At 39.8% G+C, this 25,785-nt stretch overlaps 1 protein-coding gene across 5 annotated transcripts in view; it reads left to right on the top strand.

Annotated features, from left to right (window-relative positions):
* LOC126272343 (uncharacterized) overlaps nucleotides 1-25,785 on the top strand; it is a 313,886-nt gene that overhangs the window by 26,380 nt on the left and 261,721 nt on the right. For 4 of the 5 annotated variants that reach the window (XM_049975141.1, XM_049975140.1, XM_049975138.1 and 1 more), the window contains exons 3-4: nucleotides 12,115-12,294; nucleotides 21,065-21,247. In XM_049975141.1, the coding sequence (XP_049831098.1) occupies nucleotides 12,115-12,294; nucleotides 21,065-21,247 (363 nt within the window). The remainder of the gene's footprint in view (nucleotides 1-12,114; nucleotides 12,295-21,064; nucleotides 21,248-25,785) is intronic. The other variant, XM_049975142.1, reaches the window with a different exon arrangement.

Below are 25,785 nucleotides of genomic sequence, written 5' to 3'. Positions count from 1 at the left end.
ATAAAGGTCACCCTGCTGAAGCTTTCAGTATACCATTAGGCTCGGCATGTCACATTCAGTGGATGCTGCGAGATCAGTTGTCAGTTGCAGTGCAGTACTAAGGCAATATGGCTGTGCAATTACAGTCAAAAAATAGTCCTCTCTTTCTGGTGCCACATGTGGTCAGCCATGCCTTGGTCTTTGAGATACAGTTTCAGCCTTCATAAACTGTCGCCACATCTGAGAAACAACAGAACGATTCACATTAAGTCATCAGGCCACATCAGTCTGCGACTGCCATGCATTAGTCCACCTGCTTAGCTGAGTGGTAATGTGTCTGCCTACCAAGCAGAAGGCCTGGGATAGATTTCCGGCTGGGTTGGAAATTTTCTTCACTCATAGACTGAGTGTTGTGTTGTCCTCCTCATTTCATCATAACCAACGAGCAAGTCACCCATTGTGGCACTGTCTGAAATAAGATTTACAACCCCGCAGCCGAACTTCCCCAGATGGGGCCTCCCAGCCCACAATGCCACATGATCATTTCATTTTTTGTCAGATATTCATTCTACCTGTGACCCTCCACCGCAGAGAGTCTGGTAGAGGTCTTCTTTGTGCCATATTGCACCGTCTGTGACTGTGTGCACAGCAAGTGTGGATGGGTGACTACCCGACAAATGCTACACTGTTTGATAGTTGCCCTTACGTCATCATTGGTGTGGTTGCTCATTGACCAGAATGCCATCTTCCTTGCACAACATGTTCATATATTGTGATTTAGACACAGGATGTGGAAATAACTGTCTGTTGCCTTAATTTTGGACACTAGTGTACTTTCTTGGGCACTGTAGCTTTGGTTCTTAAAGGAATTGTGCAATGCCTTTAGCAGAACACATTCTGAACTTAAGAGAACCAGTAACATTAATTTTAAATCAATGTTTGTCCTTCAGAAAAATATTCTGTTAGCCATAATGCAGCCCCACCGAAAGGGTATGTTGCTATTCATAAATAGTTGGAAATCAGCTTGACTGCTGCCAAGCAATTGAAAGTTGTTGAGAATGAATGTGTTGGGCATACTACCACGAGTCACATACCAGAGGTACCGAAGGTTCCTCAGATTTTTTTTATATTTTTTTTTTCTGTCATTGCTGACTCACTGGTAGGATACTGTCTGAGGGGAGCAGGAAGTAGAGGAACTTGAGTACTATACCAAATCCTCCTTATGAAGTGCTGCTCCCCACTGAAAATGAAACTGCCCGTGTGACAGACTGTGTGTGTACTTGGGCTCTTGATAGAATATTGATATAGTGCTATTTTTTCCCAAAAAATAATTATATATATTGGTGATATTTTTTTCACAATATATCAAGTTCCGATATTTTTATTTTATATATATATATATATATTTATCACAATTTTTGGTAAATATTTGAAATTTTAGTAGAATTTAATTTTACTTTCACTGTGTGAAGAAGTCTTACTACTTTTTTGAACTTTCATCATGTTCATTCTTTCTCTTTGATTACTGTGTGAAGCAAGTGTAGGTGGCACAAAGAAAAAGTCCAATTGCACTGTTGGGGTGGCAGTGTAAATGGATAACAAGATTTCTGATGGGAAGAAATAGCACACCAGTTGCATTGAAAAACAATTTTAATGCAACTATAGTTGGATCCATGAACAATGGTGGGCCCAGGTCCATGCAGTGTAGAGGCACAGATGGGGATTGCAGTATTGCCAGTTGCAAACAGCAGCTGCAGTACACGCATAGAGATGTAGATGTCAAACAGTTCGCAAGCTTGTGTTTAAGGGGTAGTGGGCAGTGGAGAAAGTTAGTCAGTGGATTTTTATTCAGTTTGTTGTGATCTGTCAGCTCCCACCACTGTGAGATAGTCGGATCGAAAGGAATGAGACATGCAATGTTGTGTAGCACAACAATTTGCGATGCCTTGTCCCGAGCATCTACGTACAAGGAAGTACGAATGTTTGTGTTGAATGACAAAATTACAGTTTACAGATAATCGTTTCATTAAAATACCTAAAAATTGCAGTCCTGCAGTGCTTAATACTTCCACAGTGGAACAGCCTACCACAAATTACATGTTGTATAACATTCTGAATGAAACAATTTTAATACCACAAAAATATTGTATGTAATATTGGAAAATTTTCAGTATTTTGTGATTGTGACAAATGCTTTACTTATATCAGACACATTTCACTTTTTTAGAGCACCTTGATTCAAACAAAGTTGATAAAGTATACAAAGTCAGTTGTGGACTCATAAAATCATCGAGACTAAAATTTATTGAGTGTTAGCGAAGTGCAATGCACCTAAAAACGAATTTATTTGAGGATGTCTGTCACACACAAACAGCAATTATTTGCTAAATCATATATCAGTTGAGACAAACATTGAACATGATCTTACAACCCCAGCGATGCACAAAAGTGCAACAGCTAATCAAGTGGCAGTATGGAAGCCAAAATACTGTCCACTGAAGAAACTTCAAAATAAAGCGGAAAGTGGCTGGTATAAATAAGACTTTTATTACAGACACAAAAGACAGAATATATCTCAATATTACTGGTAAAACTGCAACTGCAGAAGAGAAACTATAGAGAAAGAAAAGACAATGTGAATATTATATGTGTGGCTCACCTTTGATAGTTTTCAATCTCTGCGACCATCATCTAAATCACTGCAGTCCATGTCAGTGTCTGACTCATCTGGTCTTAGAGTGATCGCGATGGGATTGAGCATATTATCAATTAAAATTTCCCTCTCCATGTCTTCCTCCTGTAGCCATTCTGCATGTAGAACACATTCAGTACATGCTGAAGGTGTTACGCTGTCAAGTGCTTAAGGCAAAAGTCTCTCTGTTTCAGCAATTTTAAATGTCATGTTTCATTCTGCAGTGTATCCTTTCACTTCTGCCCATATGAGCTCTATTGGATTATACTGGCAATGATACGGTGGCAAACACAAAACTGTATGTCCATATTCCTGTGTGACATAATCGATTTCATACACTTTCACACATGACTTATGAAGCCTGACAAAATTTAACAATCCAGCCAGAGTTTGACTGGCAGTGTGCAGAATCTTCTTATTTGCAAGCCACAGTGTGGAAGCCTTGTCAACAACAACTGAGTGGTAACTCACATTGTCCATAACAGTCACTAAGTTTGCAGATGTTTAAGGGAGAAACTGTTTCCTAAATCATAATGTAAATGTCTCTGAGTTCGTTTTAGTATGATAATTACCTGAATTGCTCTTTCTTGCCTCAAACGCTAATTTGCTTTCTGGAGTGAATCTGGTAGCAGAATCGGTGTGAAGCACAATTATTCATCTCCCTTTACCAACTTGTACTTAAAAACCACCTGAACAATCACTCAGTTTCCATCTCTTTTTTTTTTTTTTTTTTTTTTTTTTTTTTTTTTTTTTTTTTTTTTTTTTTTTTTTTTTTGTCCAAGTAAATAATGTTCTGATTGCCAGATTTTCTTATTTCAAGAATACTTCTTAAAACCTTTGCCCTTGAAGCACTGATATCGCAATGTTCCAATAAAAATTTTCGTCCACCATTTGTATTTACATATTTGGAACCAATGTCTTTCAGTATACTTTGCATCGAGGTAACACTGCCTTTAAAATTTATACTTGCATGCATTTTCAACATAATTTTTTTAACAGTAGGAAATTCACCACCCTTGTACATACTTAACGCAACATGCCTTAGAACATCTTTGTCAAAATCAACTTAATTCGTGGCAGGCTTCTCACAACTGTGACGTTTCCCTGACGATCTGAAAACTGGTCTTCCACTTGTCTGGACAGATAAATTACCTTCACTGGCAATCCGCTTAACAGTCCTCAAGCTGATGCCATTCACTTCTGGTGTGCGTTCCAGACACCTGGCAACATCTGTGATAGATTCACCATTTTCTGCTTCGCACTTGAAGAAAGCGTGTGTTCTGTAAATTAAGTCTCTTGCTTGCTTATGGAGAATTCGTCACTTACCACCACCATCAGCCATGACAAATCACAAGAAATTGAATAAAAATTCACCGAATAACTACCACAAACACATTTAACACTCATACTGTCCAAGATGTTCACAGCAAAGTGCTGAGAAAACTACTGAACGTTCACTGGCTGTCAGAAGATGATGTAACGTCAGGCACACAGAACAAGCCTAAACTCAATTGCCATCATTCATGGCTCCAGTTATAGTGTGCTATTTCTTCACAATGGTGTTCTTCCAAAATAGTTCATGAAAATTATGAAGAAAAATCTAAATGACGAGATTGGTATTTGTGATGGGCAGAAATGTATGAGGGGAAATGCCGACATAATCGGTGCTCAGCGCTACTAGCAGAAACTGCAGTGTTTAACTTCACCATGAAATTTTGACACTACAGCTGCTAGGTAGCATCGTCTTCCTTTCAATTTTTGCTCTAAGGGAGATGGGGGTAAGCAGGCTGCTAGCTTCTTATTGCACATGATATCCCGTAATTAATCAATACTTAAATATATAGCTGTGTAAACTGGCAGTATATTTACAATGTGCAGCCGATATTTTTATAATGTGGTTCGTCAATATTTTTTCCATCGATATATCAATATTATCTTTTCGATACAGTGAGATGCGATAATGATATTTTTTTAAAATATCGATAAATCAGACTGCTAATATTTTTAAAAATATCAACAGTTCTAGTGTGTACCATGTGAAAGAGAAGCATGCATCAAAGTGTAGGAGTCTGTGAATCAATGGCAGTTCAAAGGTTCAGGAAAAAAGATGCACAGAAGTAGTAGTGTGTGTTGGAAAGATGCCTGTCATCTGGGGTCCAAGGTCATTATTGGATCATTCCAGAGACTGACAGAGAAGGTAGGGAAGATAAGCATAATTCATGGAATTCCAATAAAGTTCACGATCTATAGCACTGTCTTGAGAACACTTTATGACCCCCTGATTATGAGTTGAGTAGTTTGTTTTGCCCAGAGACTTTTAATGTTAGTGTGCAAGATGTTCCTATAATTTTACTAAAGGACTAGATGTCGGAACGGCTAACATTTAGTAGCCGTCAGCATGTTTGTACTAGACTCATCAAGTGTGTTCACAGCCTGTGAACCTTACCCCTTTGAGCAGCAAAAGGACCATATTCCTTTGAACAGCATTTTCAACATTTTGATTTGGCAACTGAATTAATGCACCCTGTCTTCTCCTGGTTTCGTCACATTCCTCCGTAACTGGTAACACTCCTTTGAAATTCTAATGGGTTACAAGTGTGCAGCCGAGTGACTTCTAAAGAGCAGCTGCTTGCAGTGTGGTCTCAGCAGCCAGACAATGTTGTCATGTGTGTGAGAGCTGCATTTGCATTTGCGTGTGCGTGCGCGCTCGCACACACATGCGCGCGCACACACACACACACACACACACACACACACACACAGATATGAAGGTAAAGTTGACTTCGGTGCTTGTGTTGACATGCGACTCATTGCTCTACAGTACTAGCATCAAGCACATCAGTACGTAGCATCAACAGGTTAGTGTTCATCACGAACGTGATTTTGCAGTCAGTGCAATGTTTACAAATGCGGAGTTGGCAGATGCCCATTTGATGTATGGATTAGCATGGGGCAATAGCCATGGCGCGGTATGTTTGTATTGAGACAGATTTCCAGAACGAAGGTGTCCCGACAGGAAGACGTTCGAAGCAATTGATTGGCGTCTTAGGGAGCACAGAACATTCCAGCCTATGACTCGCGACTGGGGAAGACCTAGAACGACGAGGACACCTGTAATGGACGAGGCAATTCTTCGTGCAGTTGATGATAACCCTAATGTAAGCGTCAGAGAAGTTGCTGCTTACAAGGTAACGTTGACCACGTCAATGTATGGAGAGTGCTATGGGAGAACCTGGCCTCCAGGGGTACACTTCTGCAAATGGTTCTTCCAACAATGTGTCAATCCTCATTTCAGTGCAAATGTTCTCTATACGGATGAGGCTTCATTCCAACATGATCAAATTGTAAATTTTCACAATCAACATGTGTGGGCTGATGAGAATCCGCACGCAATTGTGCAAATCACGTCATCAACACAGATTTTCTGTGAACGTTTGGGCTGGCATTGTTGGTGATGTCTTGATTGGGCCCCATGTTCTTCCACCTACGCTCAATGGAGCACATTATCATGATTTCATACGGGATACTCTACCTGTGCTGCTAGAACATGTGCCTTTACAAGTATGACACAACATGTGGTTCATGCACGATGGAGCTCCTGCACATTTCAGTCGAAGTGTTCGTACGCTTCTCAACAACAGATTCGGTGACCAATGGATTGGTAGAGGCGGACCAATTCCATGGCCTCCACACTCTCCTGACCTCAACCCTCTTGAATTTCATTTATGGGGGCATTTGAAAGCTCTTGTCTACGCAACCCCAGTTTCGTCAGTATGTACTGTACTTCCTCGATTCACCACCAGTTGGCCCAATTGAAGGAAGGTAAAGTTGACTTCGGTGACGCAACCCCTCGTATTGTGGACGGCTGTGATACAATACGCCATTCTCCAGGGCTGCATCAGCGCTTCAGGGATTCCATGCGACGGAGGGTGGATGCATGTACCCTCGCTAACGGAGGACATTTTGAACATTTCCTGTAACAAAGTGTTTGAAGTCACGCTGGTACGTTCGGTTGCTGTGTGTTCCCATGATTAATGTGATTTGAAGAGAAGTAATAAAATGAGCTCTAACACGGAAAGTAAGTGTTTCCGTACACATATCCACATAATATATTTTCTTTCTTTGTGTCTGAGGAATGTTTCCTGAAAGTTTGGCCGTACCTTTTTGTAACACCCTGTGTAACAAAGTTGATGTGACTCACCAAACAAAAGCACTGGCAGGTCGATATATACACAAACAAACACAAACATACACAAAAAATTCGAGCTTTTGCAACTCACAGTTGCTTCGTCAGGAAGAGGGAAGGAGAGGGAAAGATAAAAGGATGTGGGCTTTAAGGGAGAGGGTAAGGAGTCATTCCTGTCCCGGGAGCGGAAAGACTTACCTTAGGGGGAAGAAAGGATAGGTATATACTCGCGCGCGCACACACACACACACACACACACACACACACACACACACACACACATCCATCCATACATATACAAACACAAGCAGACATCTGCAGTGGCTGAACACCAGCAAGAGTGCTACTAGGAAATGAAAAGTGCATACTTCATGAGCAGCTGGGTTTGATAAAATGCCAGATCAGACAAGCCATCAAAATAATATACCCCAACAATGTGAATAAAGAGGATGGACTCTGGCTTTCTGGCTGCCAGCCCTCAGAATCCAACAGACCACACCGACATCACCAGACGCAAATACTACCTGTGAGTAACTGTTGCAGCATGACCTGCACCCAGCATGAGAAAAACAGGAGCCCACACTTCATTCACAGATGACAACCAAGCATGGTACACAATTTAAGCAGCAATAGACAACAGCAGATCCACACTTCTTCCATCGTAGTAACATGCTACAATAAAATTACCACTCCTTCCACCCCAAGAGGCCAATCATAATGAAGCTGTTTTAAAACTGTGATGTAATGTTATGCTGAGTGAGCAGTAATAACAAAATAAAAGTGATTCTCACAGCTAAGATATGCAAGTTGACTAAAAAAAGGCCACTGTAATTGTGACCAAAATGTTAGTTTCTCCAGTATAGTTTTTTACAGTATGATGCAGTACCATACTCAGAAAACTTTTATGTTGACTACCTCTCGCCAAGGAAGCCTATGCAGTTATACTCTCCAGGATTCCTGACAAAGAAACTTGGCACATGAATCCCTGGAATGAGTTACAGTAGAGTTTGGAAAACAATGCATCACAATGAAATGTACCCTTACTACCTCCAGTGAGTTCAGTGCCTTAGTGAGGTGGAGGTCCTAGGCTAATGTTCTGTGTGAGTGGATGCAACAACGAGCTGTAGGCAACTGTGCATTTGACAATATCATTTTGTTGATAGATGGAGCTGGATTCACTTTTGGTGGTGTCTTTAATTACCACAATTCTCATGTTTGGAGTCATCTAGTCTCCAGGCCTCATGCTGTGCACGAGTCTCTATGCCTGCGACATTTCTCATTGAATATGTGTTTAAGGGTACATATTGGCCTGTACATGTTACCAAACAAACTCAATGGACACAATCCCCATTAATTTCGGTGGCATAATCTTGTAGGATTGCTTGAGGATGTACCCTTATAACAATGACAGGATGTGGTACATGCATGGTGGAGTACCAGCACATTTTGCTGCTATGGTGAGACTACATCAAACATGTTACTATGACCAAAGTTGGATTGGGCAAGGAGCCCCTATACCATGCCCTCCAAGATCACCTGTTCTGAACCTGGTTTTCTTTATTTGGGGCAAATTTGAATGTGTAGTGCAAACTGCTCTGGTTAACATGGTTGAACAACAGGAGCAGAGACTAGTCATTGTTTATAAGGAATTTCAAAATGATCCAGGCGTACTGAAAAGTATTCAAACCTCATTGTGGCAGATTTCATGCAGATGAAATTCCCAAATTTGGGTACAAGGATGACACTTTGAACACTTCCTTTAACTATGAGTACGGCCTTTAATTGTTGTCATATTCATTCAAAACATCAGCACTTTTATCAAAGTATCTCTAACAACTTTTCTTAATGTTGTATGTTTTGTTAATTTTTTCTAAGTGGAATGAAGTTCACACAGAATCAAGTTGGTGGTGGCTGGAACACAAAGTTACAATAATTTTTCAAATGTTTACTGTGACTTTTTTGCTTCTAATATCTTGTACTTTCAACTGTATTAGTTTGTGTTTGATTTCTACAGAGTTAGAATACTATTTGTTTTGAGACCTTATTCCAAAGTTGCAAGAAAATCAACCTATCTGAGTTTTAGTAATCTAATTCATATACTGATTTAATCAATGAATGTTAAGGACACAAGTATCTAAGCTATGTGTGCTGTTCATAATGTAGCTAAGGGTTATAGTAAGCAAGACATCGAAAAGTTGCTATTCGTATTTTAAAAAAAATGTAGCTCCACTGGTTTTATGACACTGCTACAAAGAAAAATAAACTGCATAATGGAAACTCCAGGTTGGAATACTCACAATATAATTGCTGCTTACCGTAAATATGACACGTTAAGTTAAGACAGGCATGATAAAAAAAACACACATTAGCTCTCAGGCAAAGTCTTCATCAGAAAAGGAAACACATACACGTTCATCCACACATGCATTCTGGCCCAAGCTGCCAGAAATAGTGGTCATGTGTACTTGAAGTGTCCTTGCTTGTGTGGATGAATGTGTGCTTCCTTTTCTGGTGAAGGCTTTGGCCAAAATCTAGTATGTAAGTGCCTTTTTATTGTGACTCTCTGCAAATTAATGTGTCATCTTTACAGTAAGTAGCAATCTATCTGTTATTTATATTGTTAAAAATGTTACATAACTACATATGCTATAGTGCATTTCCCATGGCACCTAATGTAGGTGTAGTTGGCAAGTATAATTGCATATTAAAAAAAATTAAAACAGTCTTGATTACATAAAAAGTTTATTAACATGGCAATCGTTTTCAAAGACCATCCTCGGACCATTGTCCAGTGGTGGCAGTTGGAGATGGTGAGTGGAGTAGATAGCACCTGTTGAGGCATGATTGTCAACTGCTCAAATGTTCATGCCTCAGCATACTGCTCCATACACCACCGCTGTCTGTCAGCACTGGAGAATAGTATGATTATCTTAAAAATAGACTGAAAATGGTCACCATTTTAATAAATGTTTTATGCTATCAAGACTTGTTTTAATTTAAAAAAAAAAAATTTCACATAGATTGCTGTTATGCTGCTGATATTTACAAAATTTGCCAAGCTTGGTATACTTTTCTGTTGATTAGTAGAAACCTGATTGTTTAAGAGATTCAAACTAGGACTTTCTGTGATTTTTTAACGTTTGTTGTCAGTTAATACAGAATTTGTGGAGAACGTTGGGTTAGCTTTGATTGGCTATTAAGTCTGCTTACTTACCTGTCTTACTAGAATGCAATGTAATGCAAGTAAGAGTTATGACACACAAGCCAGTTGTTTAACCGATGAAAGCTACTGTTGGTGTCAGAAGCAGTTTTTGGGTTCTGTGAAAGTGAAACTAGTAATGACCACTCTGTAGGATTGGTAAACATCTTCATCCTCCAGTCCCATGAATGAAGTACCTCCTGGGGGGTCCGTATTTGTTTATTCTTTTCCAACATTCTTAGTATTTCTATTCCTTTTTTCTCTGCTCCACCAGGAATAACGCATCTATCTTCCCTCTCTCCACAGTCACTAGTTTCCATCATTGAGTGCCTTTTCTTACCCATGAGTTAGAACCTGCTTTCACAAGACTGCCAGAGGTGTAGTACACAAACCAGTGACTTCCTGGCAATGTAAAAATTATGTCAAATGGGTAACAGAAATTTGTAATTACGGCATGTCCAATGGGCACATTGGAGTGCTGAATATTCATTTGGGGTAACAGAAGAGACATTAGTTAAAATAAAGGTGTAACTGTATTGTCAGTTCTCTTGGTGGTTACTCCCATGTTCATTGAGTAATGAAGAAAATCTATGTCAGAACCTTTGATAATTATGGCTTACTTCTTGGCCTTCAGTTCTTATTAAAAGATGTGATTATTTTGTACAAATGATTAGAAAACTTTGCATAAAGTGATTCAAGGTCAGAAACATGATGAAAACTTTTCTTCTAATGAAATTATGTAGAATAATGGTTACTCCAAAAGTAATGCATGAATAGTTTCAGTTTCCAAAGTTTGAAATGACGGTTAGATTGTAAGTTGATAATTTTTAAATAGTGACAGTTCCAAAAGAGTGTTCAGCACTAGCAAAATGGTTTATTTGTTTATGTTTAATAATTATGACATCATTTATCTAGGGTGAGGGATGTGTGGTGTAACACATCACTTTGGCAGAGTAAATTGTTGCACAATGTCTGTAACACTGACAAATTATGGTTGCTACCGTTAAAATATTTTTTAGTTTGATAGTTAGTTTAGACTTTTGCACAGTTTGGGAATTTCATCTGCATGAAATCTGATGCAGAAGAACACAGCATTTCTGCATGACAGGATGATCAAAGAAGCTTCATCATGCTTTGTAGTACCTGCTGGTTTGGCAGTTTATTCCATGCAGTCTCATCCCAGTTTGGAGGTGCACTGCATGCCATAGAGCAATGAGTACCGTGATAATCTGTATTGCATCACAGGAACAAAAGAGGAATCAAAGAATGGATAGTCTAGGACAAAATAACAAGATAGATTGCAAAGAACCATATAGAGGATACATTGAGTTGCAGCCTGGCACAACGAAAAGACTGCTGTATATTTAAGTGACCACAGCAGTCAGAGACAGTACCATTGTGTGTGAGTTGTTTTTGTGTGAATGTGTGTGTGTTCTCTGTTTCAGAAGAAGGCATTTTAGCTGACAGCTTAAATATATAGGAGTGTTTTCGTTATATCTGTTTGCAAATAAACATCTCCTCTATATGATGAGTAGAATTCTATCATTATCATAATATTGTTGAACAAGAGAGGAAGCGGAACTAGAGATCTGTCATTCACGTCATACAGAGTGCATGATGTATTAGCATATATTGTTATGAAGTGTTTCCTGACTGTAAATGAAGAATCAATATTAGAGGGCTTCTGCAGAAATTTGTTGATCATTTTATAGAAATTTGGATTTGCAAACATTTCCCAGTTTGCAGGACAGAAGAAGTTAAACAGGTGATGCATTTTGAATATGAAGAGAAGACACGATTCCGTTGCACAGTTAGATCAAGAAATAAAGCATAGCATACAAAAGTAACATGGTTATAAATGTTTACCCAAGCACATATACCTTTCACTTGAAAGAACATGTCACTATGTATAATGATGTATTTTTTTCTCAGCTACCCTAGAATTCATTATCTTGGTTTTTGATGACTCCTTTCTTTCCTTATATTTAACCACTGAATTATTATTCTGTATTTAATTAAATAAATTTAATACTGCTGCACTTTTTTTATTCTCTTTAGATGTGAATGAAGTGGTTCATAACTGTGAAGTCAAGCAGAGCATCGCATATGATAAAGGTGGTGCTGACGTTAGTAATACTGTGGTAGCAGAGAAACAAATAGAAGAGGACGCATCACATTATTCAAAGGACAACAGTTCCAGCTCCAAAGAGAGAAAATTAACAGATCTTCAGGAAACAGGTGAGTATGTATTTAGGAAAATCAATATCAAATGTTGAAGATAGGTCATTAAACCAAAACATTTGTGCACTAGTTTTTAAGTGTAAGATGCTGTGAACAGAAGAACATTCATAAATTCTCACGGAAATCAGTAGATGTCCACTTTTTTATCTTTAGGAAGCCACTGTGGCATTACTTCTCTACAAGATAACTTAAGGACCCCAGTTTTCTATCTACATATAGCACAATTTCAAATGTTGATGTAAATCCCAGTATTGGTAATCAAATATATTACAGAAACAAACATATTTCTGTTTGCCATGAAAATATCCAGTCAATAACAAACAAAGTTTTAGATTTAGAAATCTTTCTAAATACAGAACTTAACTTCTGTAAATTACTAAACACCGGCTAGCTAATGACCAAACAGAGTCTTTTTCTATAGCAGGATACACACTAGCAAATTATTTCTGTAGAAACAGCTATAAAAGTGGAGATACCACAATTTTCATCAAGCACGGGTTAAAATATAAATACATCAATAAGTTTCAACATCTCAGTGCAGAAAGAGACCTTGAGGTGGCACCCAACTATAACAGCAAGACAGTTTAATATACACAATATAGAAACATTCAACTCCCTGTTATCAGGAGAAAGGTGGGAAGAAGTATTGTAAATAGATGACACCAACACAAAGTAAGAGAAATTCTCTAGTATCTTCATTGATTATTTGAAATTGCATTCCCTCTCAAAACACAAGAAATAAGAGGCACAACTTAAAAAGCTAAGCTATGGATAACAACAGTGATAAAAATTTCAAATGTGAGGAAATGAGAATTACTCAAATACAGGAAAAACAATAACATACCTCCTCTTCTAAACAGTTACATACAGGAATACATTCAAATCTACAGAAGAGTGATATAGCAAAAAAAGGCCAATGATTAGTTCATAACAGAATCAGCAAATAAAAGCCAAGCAATATTGAAAGTAATAAAGAAGGATGCAAATAAAGTGTCCCATAAAATGGAAAATATCACTATTAACCATGAGAACAAGAGTATAACTAATCCCCAACACACCACAAATCTTTTTAAATATTAATCTGCAGAGATCACAAATAATTTAAAAGTCAGTAACAAAACAGATACTAGAAATAAACAGAAAAACAAAGTGCATTCATGTTCCTCTTCAATTTACACTGATGGAACAACCCCAGATGAAGTCACCAGTGTTGCGTCAGCTCTTAGGAAAATGTCATCAGGGATTGATGGTATTCCTGATTATATAATAAAGCAGTGTATTAAAACATTACACTTCCTCTTGCAGACATAGTAAATTCATCTTTTCTGACAGGCATATTTCCAGACAATTTAAAAATTGCAAAAGTGGTCCCTATCCATAAGAAAGGAGACTAAACAAATTTAGAAAACTGTAGATGACTTTCATTATTATTAGGCTTTAGTGAAATCATAGCAAAAGTAATGTATAATAGGTTAATGAAATTCTTAAAGAAAAACAGAAATCTCACTGATTTTCAGCATGGATTCAGGAAAAGTAAATCAACAACCAGTGCAATATATGATTTTATAGAAAATGCCCTGCAAGCAAAATACAAATAAACAAAGAGGCATAGGCAATTTTTCAGACTTAAATAAACCCTTTGACCCTTCCCCCATGAACCATGGACTTTGCCTTTGGTGGGGAGGCTTGGGTGTCTCAGCGATACAGATAGCCATACCGTAGGTGCAACCACAATGGAGGGATATGTGTTGAGAGGCCAGACAAACATGTGGTTTGTGAAGAGGGGCAGCAGCCTTTTCAGTAGTTGCAGGGTCAACAGTCTGGATGATTGACTGATCTGGCCTTGTAACACTAACTAAAACGTCTTTACTGTGCTGAACTGTGAACGGCTGAAACCAAGGGGAAACTACAGCCGTAAATTTTCCCGAGGCGATGCAGCTTTACTGTATGGTTAAATGACGATCGTGTCCTCTCGGGTAAAATATTCTGGGGATAACAATGTTGACTAGAATACTCTCTTTCAAATTCTGAAGGTGGCAGGGGTAAAATGCAGGGAGCGTAAGGCTATTTACAATTTGTACAGAAACCAGATGGCAGTTATAAGAGTTGAGGGGAGTGAAAGGGAAGCAGTGGTTGGGAAGGGAGTGAGACAGGGTTGTAGCCTACCCCTGATGTTATTCAATCTGTATATTGTGCAAGGAGCAAAGGAAATATAAGAAAATATTGGATTAGGAATGTCAGCCTGTGTCTGTATATGTGTGGATGGATGTTTGTGTGTGTGTGTGTGTGTGTGTGTGTGTGTGTGTGTGTGTGAGTGTATACCTGTCCCTTTTTCCCCCAGAGGTAAGTCTTTCGGCTCCTGGGATTGGAATGACTCCGTACCCTTTCCCATAAAACCCACATCCTTTCGTCTTTCCCTTTCCTTCCCTCTTTCCTGATGAAGCAACCCTCGGTTGCAAAAGCTCGAAATTTGTGTGTTTGTTTGTGTTTGTTATTGTTTTTATCAATGTACCAACGCTTTCGTTTGGTAATTTACAGAATCTTTGTTTTTAGATATATTTTTCTGACGTGGTACAGAAGCAAATAACCAATGCCACTTCCTCATCCCCCCAAACCCAGGACCTCCCACAGAAGAATCCCAAAAGTGCCCCACTTGTGACAGGATACTTTTCGGGACTGGATCAGACTCTGAATGTGGCTCTCCAGCAGGGATATGACTTCCTCAAATCCTGCCCTGAAATGAGATCCATCCTTCACGAAATCCTCCCCACTCCACCTAGAGTGTCTTTCTGCCACCCACCTAACCTTCATAACATCTTGGTTCACCCCTATGAAATCCCCAAACCACCTTCCCTACCCTCTGGCTCCTACCCTTGTAACAGCCCCTGGTGTAAAACCTGTCCCATGCACCCTCCCACCACCACCTACTTCAGTCCTGTAACTCGGAAGGTGTACACGATCAAAGGCTGAGCCACGTGTGACAGCACCCACATGATTTACCAACTGACCTGCCTACACTGTGAAGCTTTCTATGTGGGAATGACCAGCAACAAACTGTCCATTCGCATGAGTGGACACAGGCAGACAGTGTTTGTTAGTAATGAGAATCACCCTGTGGCTAAACATGCCTTGGTGCACGGCCAGGACATCTTGGTCAGTGTTGCACCATCTGGATTCTTCCCACTGATACCAACCTATCAGAAATCCGGAGATGGGAACTTGCCCTTCAATATATCCTCTCTTCCTGTTACCCACCAGGCGTTGACCTCCGCTAATTTCAAGTTGCTGCCGCTCATACCTCACCTGTCATTCAATAACATCTTTGCCTCTGTACTTCCGCCTCGACTGACATCTCTACCCAAACTCTTTGTCTTTACGTATGTCTGCTTGTGTCTGTTATGTGCGGATGGATATGTGTGTGTGTGGGAGTGTATACCTGTCCCTATTTCCCCGCAATGTAAGTCTTTCCGCTCCCGGGATTGGAATGACTCCTTACCCTCTCCATTAAAACCCACATGCTTTCGTCTTTCCCTCTCCTTCCCTCTTTCCTGATGAAGCAACCATGGTTTGCAAAAGCTTGAAATTTGTGTGTGTGTTTGTGATTGTTATTGTTTCTATCAATGTACCAACGCTTTCATTTGGTAAGTTACAGAATCTTTGTTTTTAGATATATTTTTCCCAGGTGGAATGTTTCCCTCTATAGAGGGAAACATTTCACGTGGGAAAAATATATATAAAAAACAAAGATGCTGTGACTTACCAAATGGGAAAGCGCTGGTAGATAGACACAATAAAAAACACATACACAAATTTCAAGTTTTCACAACCCAAGTTTGCTTCATTTACTTTAACCATATTGTTGCACCTCTCATGTATATTCCTTATTGCCTGGATATGCTTATTGCCGGTACCAGAATTTTGAATTGCTACTGGTAACTTACTTACGGCAGTGTATCATAAGCCTTCTTTAAATCAACAAATGTTAAAGTGAAGTGTCGTTCCCCTCTAGCAGCCTCTTTTCACTGAGGTGTTTAAGAGTGAAAATCCAATCTGTGCATGAGCATCCCACCTTAAACCCATTGTGCTTCTCCCAACTTCTTTATTTGTGCTTGAATTGGCACACTTTCTTCAGTTTCCCTTTTTAAATAAGGTTGAAATAATTGCTTTTTTCTATTAATTTGGCAGTTCCTCTCTGTTTAAATATGTATTAAATATTTCTTCCAGACTTTGTGAAACTGATGATGGACTGCCATTAGGAGTTTCATAGGTACATTTCCCAGCCCTCTAGATATCCTGTTTTTCATTTCTTGGAGAGATTTTCTTACATCTGCTGGGTCTACTAGAATTTGTTGTTTGGTTGGTCTTGAGTTAGCAGGATGGTTTTCTTAATCAGCTGTGTATTCTAACCTATTTTAGAATGAGAGATATTTGTAATTGACTTTTCCTCTTTTCTGTAGAGATTAAACTCATTCCTTCTACATCTCCAAGTTGCACTCACTTTCCTTTGATTACTATCCATGCATTATTTACTTATATGTTCCCAGCTTCTAGTTTGATATCTTGGCATGACCGTCTCCAGTACTTATTTTTAGCCTTTGCCACCTCTCTCTGTACACTTCTCCATTTGTCGTTATAATTTACCTTTCTTGAGTGCTTTGTGTAGATAACCATTTATCATAAGCAGTTTTCTTCCCAACTACAACCTTTCCTATCTCTTCAGTCCACCATGATGTATCTTTCCCATACCTTTCAGGGACTCTTTTTTTTTTTTTCTCCAAGGGCTTCCTTTTCGTCTTCATGTATGCATGTTTTCAGATTTTCATACATTTCAGTGGGGATGCTTCTTTTCTTCTCATCAACTTTGTACTAGCCTCATCTGGTACAAGACCTTAGTTGATTTATTTCTCAAATTCTCTATATTATATTTGATCTTATTCATTGAAGTCCCATTTTCATCAGTTGTTTTACAAGGTAAAACTTGTGTGTAGTGAAAATAGATTTTTGCTACAACATAGTGTCCAAATACTGTGATTGATTTGGTCCCATGATTTTATACATTTTTGTACTTTTTAACTCATAGGGCTATTCCACCTCAGGCTCATTTTTCTTTTGATACACTATTATACATATGCACATTTGCAACCCCCCCCCCCCCCCCTTTTTTTTGTCTCTGTGAGAGATATTATGTCCATATCATAGGATTCTAATTCTTTAAAAACTCCTCTCTTTCTTAGTTGATATTCCTTCCAATTTTTGTTTATGTTTTTGACAGTCGGTTTCTGAGGCTTTGTTGAGAAATTTTGTGTTTTGTGGTTTTTTACGAGTGATTGCTACAAACCTATTGCCTCAACTCCCAACCTGGAAGAACAGATGATTAGCTGTTGGAGTTTTCTTTTCTTGGACTGGTTGTCTTTCCAGCTGTAAAGAGTCTAATTTTCCCCTTTAAAAGTTGCCACTTCTGCAAACTGCACTGTACTGAAGTCCTTCTTCTCTACCTTTCCTGACATTATGGCCTTCATCCTTATCCCTGAACAAGGGAAAGGGACAAACTGCTTAGTTTATTATTGATTATGAATCAGTGTGAGTACATTAATTTGTTTATTCTTCTGAAAAACATCTGTCACACCCCAGGGTAATATTCCTGAAGATGAACCATCTACGACAATGATCAACAGACTGGCAGTTAAGCAGAAGCGCTGTGAGCAAGTTGCGGCAAGGCTCATACAGCACCAGGGAATGATTAATCACCCATGTCTGCAAGTGAAGCATATTGTCATCATCGTAGTTGAGACATACTGTCATTCTAGTGGTATTACTGCTTAATAAACGTGTCAGTAATGTTTTCTTGATGCTCTCAAACATAGCTAAGTCCTCACCACCAAATCTGCCTGGCTCTCTCCTTATGACTGTGGGTGTCTGGGACTGAACACATGTACATTTTATCAGACAAAATGCAGCTCCATAGAGAAAGGTTTTTCCTGTTCATAAAAAGTTGGAAATCACTCCATATGCTGTCAAGTGATTGGAAGCTGTTCAGAATAAGAATATTGGGCAAACTTCCGATGAGCCACATACCATAGATACCTAAGGATCCTTTAACAGTATCCTCTTCAGTGGATACTGACCTCTCTCTGAGTAATAGACAACCTTTCACTATTTATTGACTTGGCTCTTGGTGATGGCACACATACTTCAAGCACCGTATTTACTTGAATCTAAGCCGCACTTTTTTTCCGGTTATTGTAATCCATAAAACCACCTGCAGCTTAGAATCGAGTGCAAAGCAAGTGGAAGTTCTGAAAAATATTGGTAGGTGCCGCCACAACTAACTTCTGCCGTCGAATATATGTAGTGCTACACAGGCATGCTCTGTAGGCACAAAGATAAATACTGGCGCCAAAACCTCTGCGTCAGTAAATAAATTTTAAAAAAGGTGGAAGATGAGCTTTTTTTCTCCGCTCTGAGTTTCAACCACTACATTTTCATACATTATCCAACGAAGTAAATACAAATACCGTATTGTTCATCTTCGAATGTAGCAGAATTTCAATGTACTACAAAAATCTGACTGGGAAGACTGTTTGGGATGTTTGTCAATATGGCCAACTCTACATTCTGAATTTTTTCCTACGTGTGAGAAGAGATGGTTGCTAATAGGAACATGATGAAATGTGAATAACATACAGTATTCTCTTCACCATGAGAATAATATGAATATAAACATTTTGCCATGTATTCTTTCATGTTTGCTGCTATCTCATTTAAATCCTGTCTGCCTAATAAACTACGAAACTACAGTGAGACAACAGCAAACGCAAAAGAATATACGTATCGTGTCATGTTTATATTCGTATTATTCTTATGCCTAATAGTGATACAGTCAGAAATGAAGCACGGCAACTGACTAGATTTGTAAATCTAAGATGACTCTAATTTCTGTGCAGAAATTGATGTACTAAAGAAGCGGCCGAAAAGATTTTCAAATGGAGAAAAATGTTCACCTAACTCTCGTTCAGAACATGTTCAATCATACGCAGTCTATTCTTTGTTTCTTGTTGATCATTATCAAAGAAAGCAGCAGAGTAAGTAACAGCAAATAGCAGCCTCTTGCCATTGTTTCGCCAATGAGACGATTCCTCTCTTTCTTTTTTTTAAATTGTAAGTGGCGGCAGTGCGCTCAAAAGCAAGCCATGCACACTATCAGAATGTGACAAACAATGCATGACACAGTACAGTAATGCATTTTCCGCTTAGAGAGACATAAACACCTATAACAAAGAAAGCGGCACTTATCAGATCAAAGCAAAATAAGCAATTGATTCAAACCAGACAAAGGACGTGAAAAGGGAAGGGTACCCGTATAAATACGGACGGAGCGCCTGACGCATTGCAAGGGCTACCTGGTAAAGCTTAACTGCTAAGATTACGACTCAAACCAAACTGCTGTAGGTGTAGCGTCATTCATTCGACCTAAATTGTGTCTCATATTGCAATGGACCATCTTTGTTTTGATTTGGAGGTGCGGTCTAAAACTTTTCTCTCTCCTTGAATTTCGAGTCTCAAGTTTCAGGTGCAGCTTAGATTCGGGAAATTTTTTATTTCCTTTATTTTGAGTCTCATTTTTCAGGTGCGGCTTAGATTCGAGTGTGGCTTAGATTCGAGTAAATACGGTAAGCAAACTTGATGACTGCTTGCCAGGGAATGGTCTGAAGATGGTACTTGGTTCGAAAACCGGTAGTTAGTAGACAAAATAAAAGTGTGTCTTTAGACTAAAGCAAATAATAGTTTCTATCAGTGATGAGTCTCTGGTATCTTAAGTAATGCTTTTCAGAGGAAGTGGGGGTGAGGGAGAACTCAGAGTACTATACCGAGTCTTTGTATCAACGAGGTGCTCTCACATACTGAATCCGAAACAAGGCTAGTGCCACGCTCTTTACTTGTTGGGGAGACTGTGTGTGTGTCTGATGCCAGAAGGGAGGATACTCATATTGGTAAGGGTCTGTGAATCATAGGATGTTCAGATGTTGAGGGAACAGGATGTACAAGCTGCAATTTGTGGTGCATGTTGGAAAAACACCTGTCAACTGGATGTCAAGATCATTCTTGGATCAGTCAAGAGACTGACAGAGAATGTGGGGAAGACAACCCTAACTCATGGAATTTCAATGAGGTTCCCATCTGCAGCATTGTCCCCAGAACTGTCTGTGCCCTCTGATTGTGATTTGTGTAGGAGGTTTGACCCTATGGCTCTGCAGGTTAGTATGCATTGCAACCCTATCAGTTTCCTAAAGGAACTGACAACATTTGGTGGCCTTCAACATATTTAGACTCAGCCTAGTGTGTTACATAACCTGTCGTTCTTATGTGTTTGAACAGCCTTTTCAACTTGTTAGTTTGACAGTTGAATTAATACAGTCTGCTCTTTCCTGGGTCATACTCATTCCTGCATAGTTAATAACACTCCTTTGACATCCAAATGGGTTAATAGTGTACAAGCAAATGGCTTATACAATGCAAACTATGGCTATGTCTGTTTATTAGGATGAGAATGATTATATTACATAATTTTCCTTATTTGAACTAGGAGTTTCATCAATATTACATGAACCTGTATATAACAACAAAAATTCTTGTCAGCTACTCTTGAATGTATTAGGCCTATCTCACTTTCTGGTGTGTCCCTTTTTTCCCATGTATAATCATTGAAATTGTATTCAGCATTTAATCACATAAATTTTATAATGCTGACCTTTTTTATACTTTTTAGATGTGGACGACGTGGTTCATAATAGTGAAATTAGGCAAAGTATTGCTAATGATGAAGATGGTGGTGACAGTGTTAATAATTCTATGTTAGAAGAGAAACAAATAGAGGAAGACCAATCACACTATTCAGAGGACAAGAAGTCAGATTCTGATAAGAGTGAATTTACATATCTTCAGAAAACAGGTGAGCATGTGCATATAAGAAATCAATACGAAATCTTTGAGGGGTATCAACAAAGATATTCAATTTTTGAATATTTAAACTACTCACCAAGTGTCAGCAGGAGAATGCACACAAAAAAGGTATTAATGTCTGCAAGCTTTTGAACCAGTGGCTGCTTCTCCTGGCAGAAGGGTTGAAGGGGAAGAAAGAGGGATGAAGGAAAAGGACTGGTGAGGTTTAGGAAAAGGGTAGAGTTCAGAAAATTGATGCAGAATATCCTGGGTCGAGGAAGACTTACCAGACAGGATAGTTGTACCTATAGGAAGGAAAGACTGATTGGTGACTGCACTGGATGGGAATTGAAAACTTCAGAGCTTAAAGGTGGAAGAGAGGGTATACACAAGACAGAGATTACTGCCAAAGCATTGTGAGCGAATATCTCAAATTCCACATGGTAGAGGTGGAAATGGGACGACAAAAAATATGCAGGTCAGTAAATGAAGGATGTAGAAAACTAAAAATAAATGAAGAAAGAAATACACTCCTGGAAATTGAAATACGAACACCGTGAATTCATTTTCCCAGGAAGGGGAAACTTTATTGACACATTCCTGGGGTCAGATACATCACATGATCACACTGACAGAACCACAGGCACATAGACACAGGCAACAGAGCATGTACAATGTCGGCACTAGTACAGTGTATATCCACCTTTCGCAGCAATGCAGGCTGCTATTCTCCTATGGAGACGATCGTAGAGATGCTGGATGTAGTCCTGTGAAACGGCTTGCCATGCCATTTCCACCTGGCGCCTCAGTTGGACCAGCGTTCATGCTGGACGTGCAGACCGCATGAGACGACGCTTCATCCAGTCCCAAACATGGTCAATGGGGGACAGATCCGGAGATCTTGCTGGCCAGGGTAGTTGACTTACACCTTCTAGAGCACGTTGGGTGGCACGGGATACATGCGGACGTGCATTGTCCTGTTGCAACAGCAAGTTCCCCTTGCCGGTCTAGGAATGGTAGAACGATGGGTTCGATGACGGTTTGGATGTACCGTGCACTATTCAGTGTCCCCTCAACGATCACCAGAGGTGTACAGCCAGTGTAGGAGATCGCTCCCCACACCATGATGCCGGGTGTTGGCCCTGTGTGCCTCGGTCGTATGCAGTCCTGATTGTGGCGCTCACCTGCACGGCACCAAACACGCATACCACCATCATTGTCACCAAGGCAGAAGCAACTCTCATGGCTGAAGACGACACGTCTCCATTCGTCCCTCCCTGGAGGCGGGCTGCACGATGTTGGGGCGTGAGCGGAAGACAGCCTAACGGTGTGCGGGACCGTAGCCCAGCTTCATGGAGACGGTTTCGAATAGTCCTCGCCGATACCCCAGGAGCAACAGTGTCCCTAATTTGCTGGGAAGTGGCGGTGCGGTCGCCTACAGCACTGCGTAGGATCCTACGGTCTTGGCGTGCATCCGTGCGGCGCTGCGGTCCGGTCCCAGGTCGATGGGCACGTGCACCTTCCGCCGACCACTGGCGGCAACATCGATGTACTGTGGAGACCTCATGCCCCACGTGTTGAGCAATTCGGCGGTATGTCCACCCGGCCTCCCGCATGCCCACTATACGCCCTCGCTCAAAGTCCGCCAACTGCACATACGGTTCACGTCTACGCTGTTGCGGCATGCTACCAGTGTTAAAGACTGCGATGGAGCTCCGTATGCCACGGCAAACTGGCTGACACTGACAGCGGCGGTGCACAAATGCTGCACAGCTAGCGCCATTCGACGGCCATCACCGCGGTTCCTGGTGTGTCCGCTGTGCCGTGCGTGTGATCATTGCTTGTACAGCCCTCTCGCAGTGTCCGGAGCAAGTATGGTGGGTCTGACACACCGGTGTCAATGTGTTCTTTTTTCCATTTCCAGGAGTGTAGTTACTGTGAAGAAATGCTGAAACTTAATTTTTTTATTTATAAGGCAATAAAAGTATAATCGAACTACTACAATTACTCAATTTACAATGAACACATTACACCACTGAAATGGTGCACACACACACACACACACACACACACACACACACACACACACATATGCACACACAAAATCAGTTGGTTCATCAATGGAGTAGGAGCTGGCCACCAATAAATCCTTCAGGCTTGTTTTAAACTGAATTTCATTGGTTGTTAAGCTTTTTATGGCTGCTAGCAAGTTACTGAAAATTTGTGTTCCTGAATAGTGAACATCTTTTTGTGCAATAGTAAGTGACTTTAAATGCTTGTGAAGATTATTCTTATATCTAGTATTGAGTCCTTGAACTTAGCTTTGGTTTGAATAAGTGATATATTTTTAATGACAAATTTTATTTAGCAATAAATATAGTGTGAAGCAGTAGTTAGTATTCCCAGGCCTCTGCAGGGTGCTCTTCGGTTCACACCACATATAACTCTTATTGCATGTTTTGAGCCCAGAAAACTTCAGCTTGGCTTGATAAATAACACATCCCCCCCCCCCCCCCAAAAAAAAAAAAAAAAAAAACCATATGACACTATGGGGTGAAAGAAAGTATAGTATGCCAGCTTTTTCAGTTTCTTATCCCCTATGTCTGACAGAATTTGCATAGCAAATAGAGACTTGTTTAGATGGTTCAGCAATTCTGTGTTATGCTCCGCCCAGTTGAATTTATTGTTGTTGTTGTTGTTGTGGTCTTCAGTCCTGAGACTGGTTTGATGCAGTTCACCATGCTACTCTCTCCTGTGCAAGCTTCTTCATCTCCCAGTAGTTACTTCAACCAACATCCTTCTGAATCTGTTTAGTGTACTCATCTCTTGGTCTCCCTCTACGATTTTTACCCTCCACACTGCCCTCCAATACTAAATTGGTGATCCCTTGATGCCTCAGAACATGTCCTACCAACTGATCCCTTCTTCTAGTCAAGTTGTGCCACAAACTCCTCTTCTCCCCAATCCTATTCAACACTTCCTCATTAGTTATGTGATCTACCCATCTAATCTTCAGCATTCTTCTGTACCACCACATTTCGAAAGCTTCATTCTCTTCTTGTCTAAACTATTTATCGTCCATGTTTCACTTCCATACATACTTCCATACTCCATACAAATACTTTCAGAAACGACTTCCTGACATTTAAATCTATATTCAATGTTAACATATTTCTCTTCTTCAGAAACGCTTTCCTTCCCATTGCCAGTCTACATTTTATATCCTCTCTATTTCGACCATCATCAGTTATTTTTCTCCCCAAATAGCAAAACTCCTTTACTACTTTAAGTGTCTCATTTCCTAATCTAATACCCTCAGCATCACCCGACTTAATACGACTACATTCCATTATCCTCGTTTTGCTTTTGTTGATGTTCAACTTATATCCTCCTTTCAAGACACTATCAATTCTGTTCAACTGCTCTTCCAAGTCCTTTGCTGTCTCTGACAGAATTACAATGTCATCGGCGAACCTCAAAGTTTATATTTCTTCTCCATGGATTTTAATACCTACTCCGAATTTTTCTTTTGTTTCCTGTACTGCTTGCTCAATATACAGATTGAATAACATCGGGGAGAGGCCACAACCCTGTCTCACTCCCTTCCCAACCACTGCTTCCCTTTCATGCCTTTCAACTCTTATAACTGCCATTTGGTTTCTATACAAATTGTAAATAGCCTTTCGCTCCCTATATTTTACCCCTGCCAACTTCAGAATTTGAAAGAGAGTATGCCAGTCAACATTGTCAAAAGCTTTTTCTAAGTCTACAAATGCTAGAAACATAGGTTTTCCTTTCCTTAATCTAGCTTCTAAGATAAGTCGTAGGGTCAGTATTGCCTCATGTGTTCCAATATTTCTACGGAATCCAAACTGATCTTCCCCAAGGTCGGCTTCTACTAGTTTTTCCATTCGTCTGTAAAGAATTTGCGTTAGTATTTTGCAGCCGTGACTTATTAAACTGATAGTTTGGTAATTAGTGTGGTTTTTTTTTCAATATTTAGTGACAAAGAATTGTTTAGCGACCAGTGATTAATGTCCACAGATGTTTTATTAGCCGGTCTTTCTAAGACTACACTTGATTTGCAAAGCCTACCAGCTTTGTAGTTTCGGAGTTGCTAATTTCCATTTTAAGAGATTATTTCAATCTTCCCTGTTTCAGACAATGGAAAATGACATAATGATGGAATGTAACAATACGAGAGAAGGAAAGTTGCTACTCACCCTGTAGCAGAGTTGCTGAGCTGCGATAGGCACAATACAAAGATTCACACAATTATAGCTTCTGGCTATTAAGGCCTTTGTCAGTAGTAGACACACACACACACACACACACACACACACACACACACACACACACACACACACAAGTGCAACTTGCACACACATCTGCAGTCTCAGAGAGCTGAAACTACACTGTGAGCAGCAGCATCAGTGCATGTGTTAGTGGTGAATGGGTGGGCGTAAGGAGGATTCTGGGGCGGGGAGGGGGAAGGATAGTATGGTGGGAGTGGCAGACAGTGAAGAGTTGCAGTTTAGACGGGTTGTA

Source organism: Schistocerca gregaria, chromosome 5 (genome assembly GCF_023897955.1).
Source record: "Schistocerca gregaria isolate iqSchGreg1 chromosome 5, iqSchGreg1.2, whole genome shotgun sequence".
In the NCBI taxonomy this organism is placed as follows: Eukaryota; Metazoa; Arthropoda; class Insecta; order Orthoptera; family Acrididae; genus Schistocerca; species Schistocerca gregaria.
This window is presented reverse-complemented; position numbering and strand designations above follow the sequence as displayed.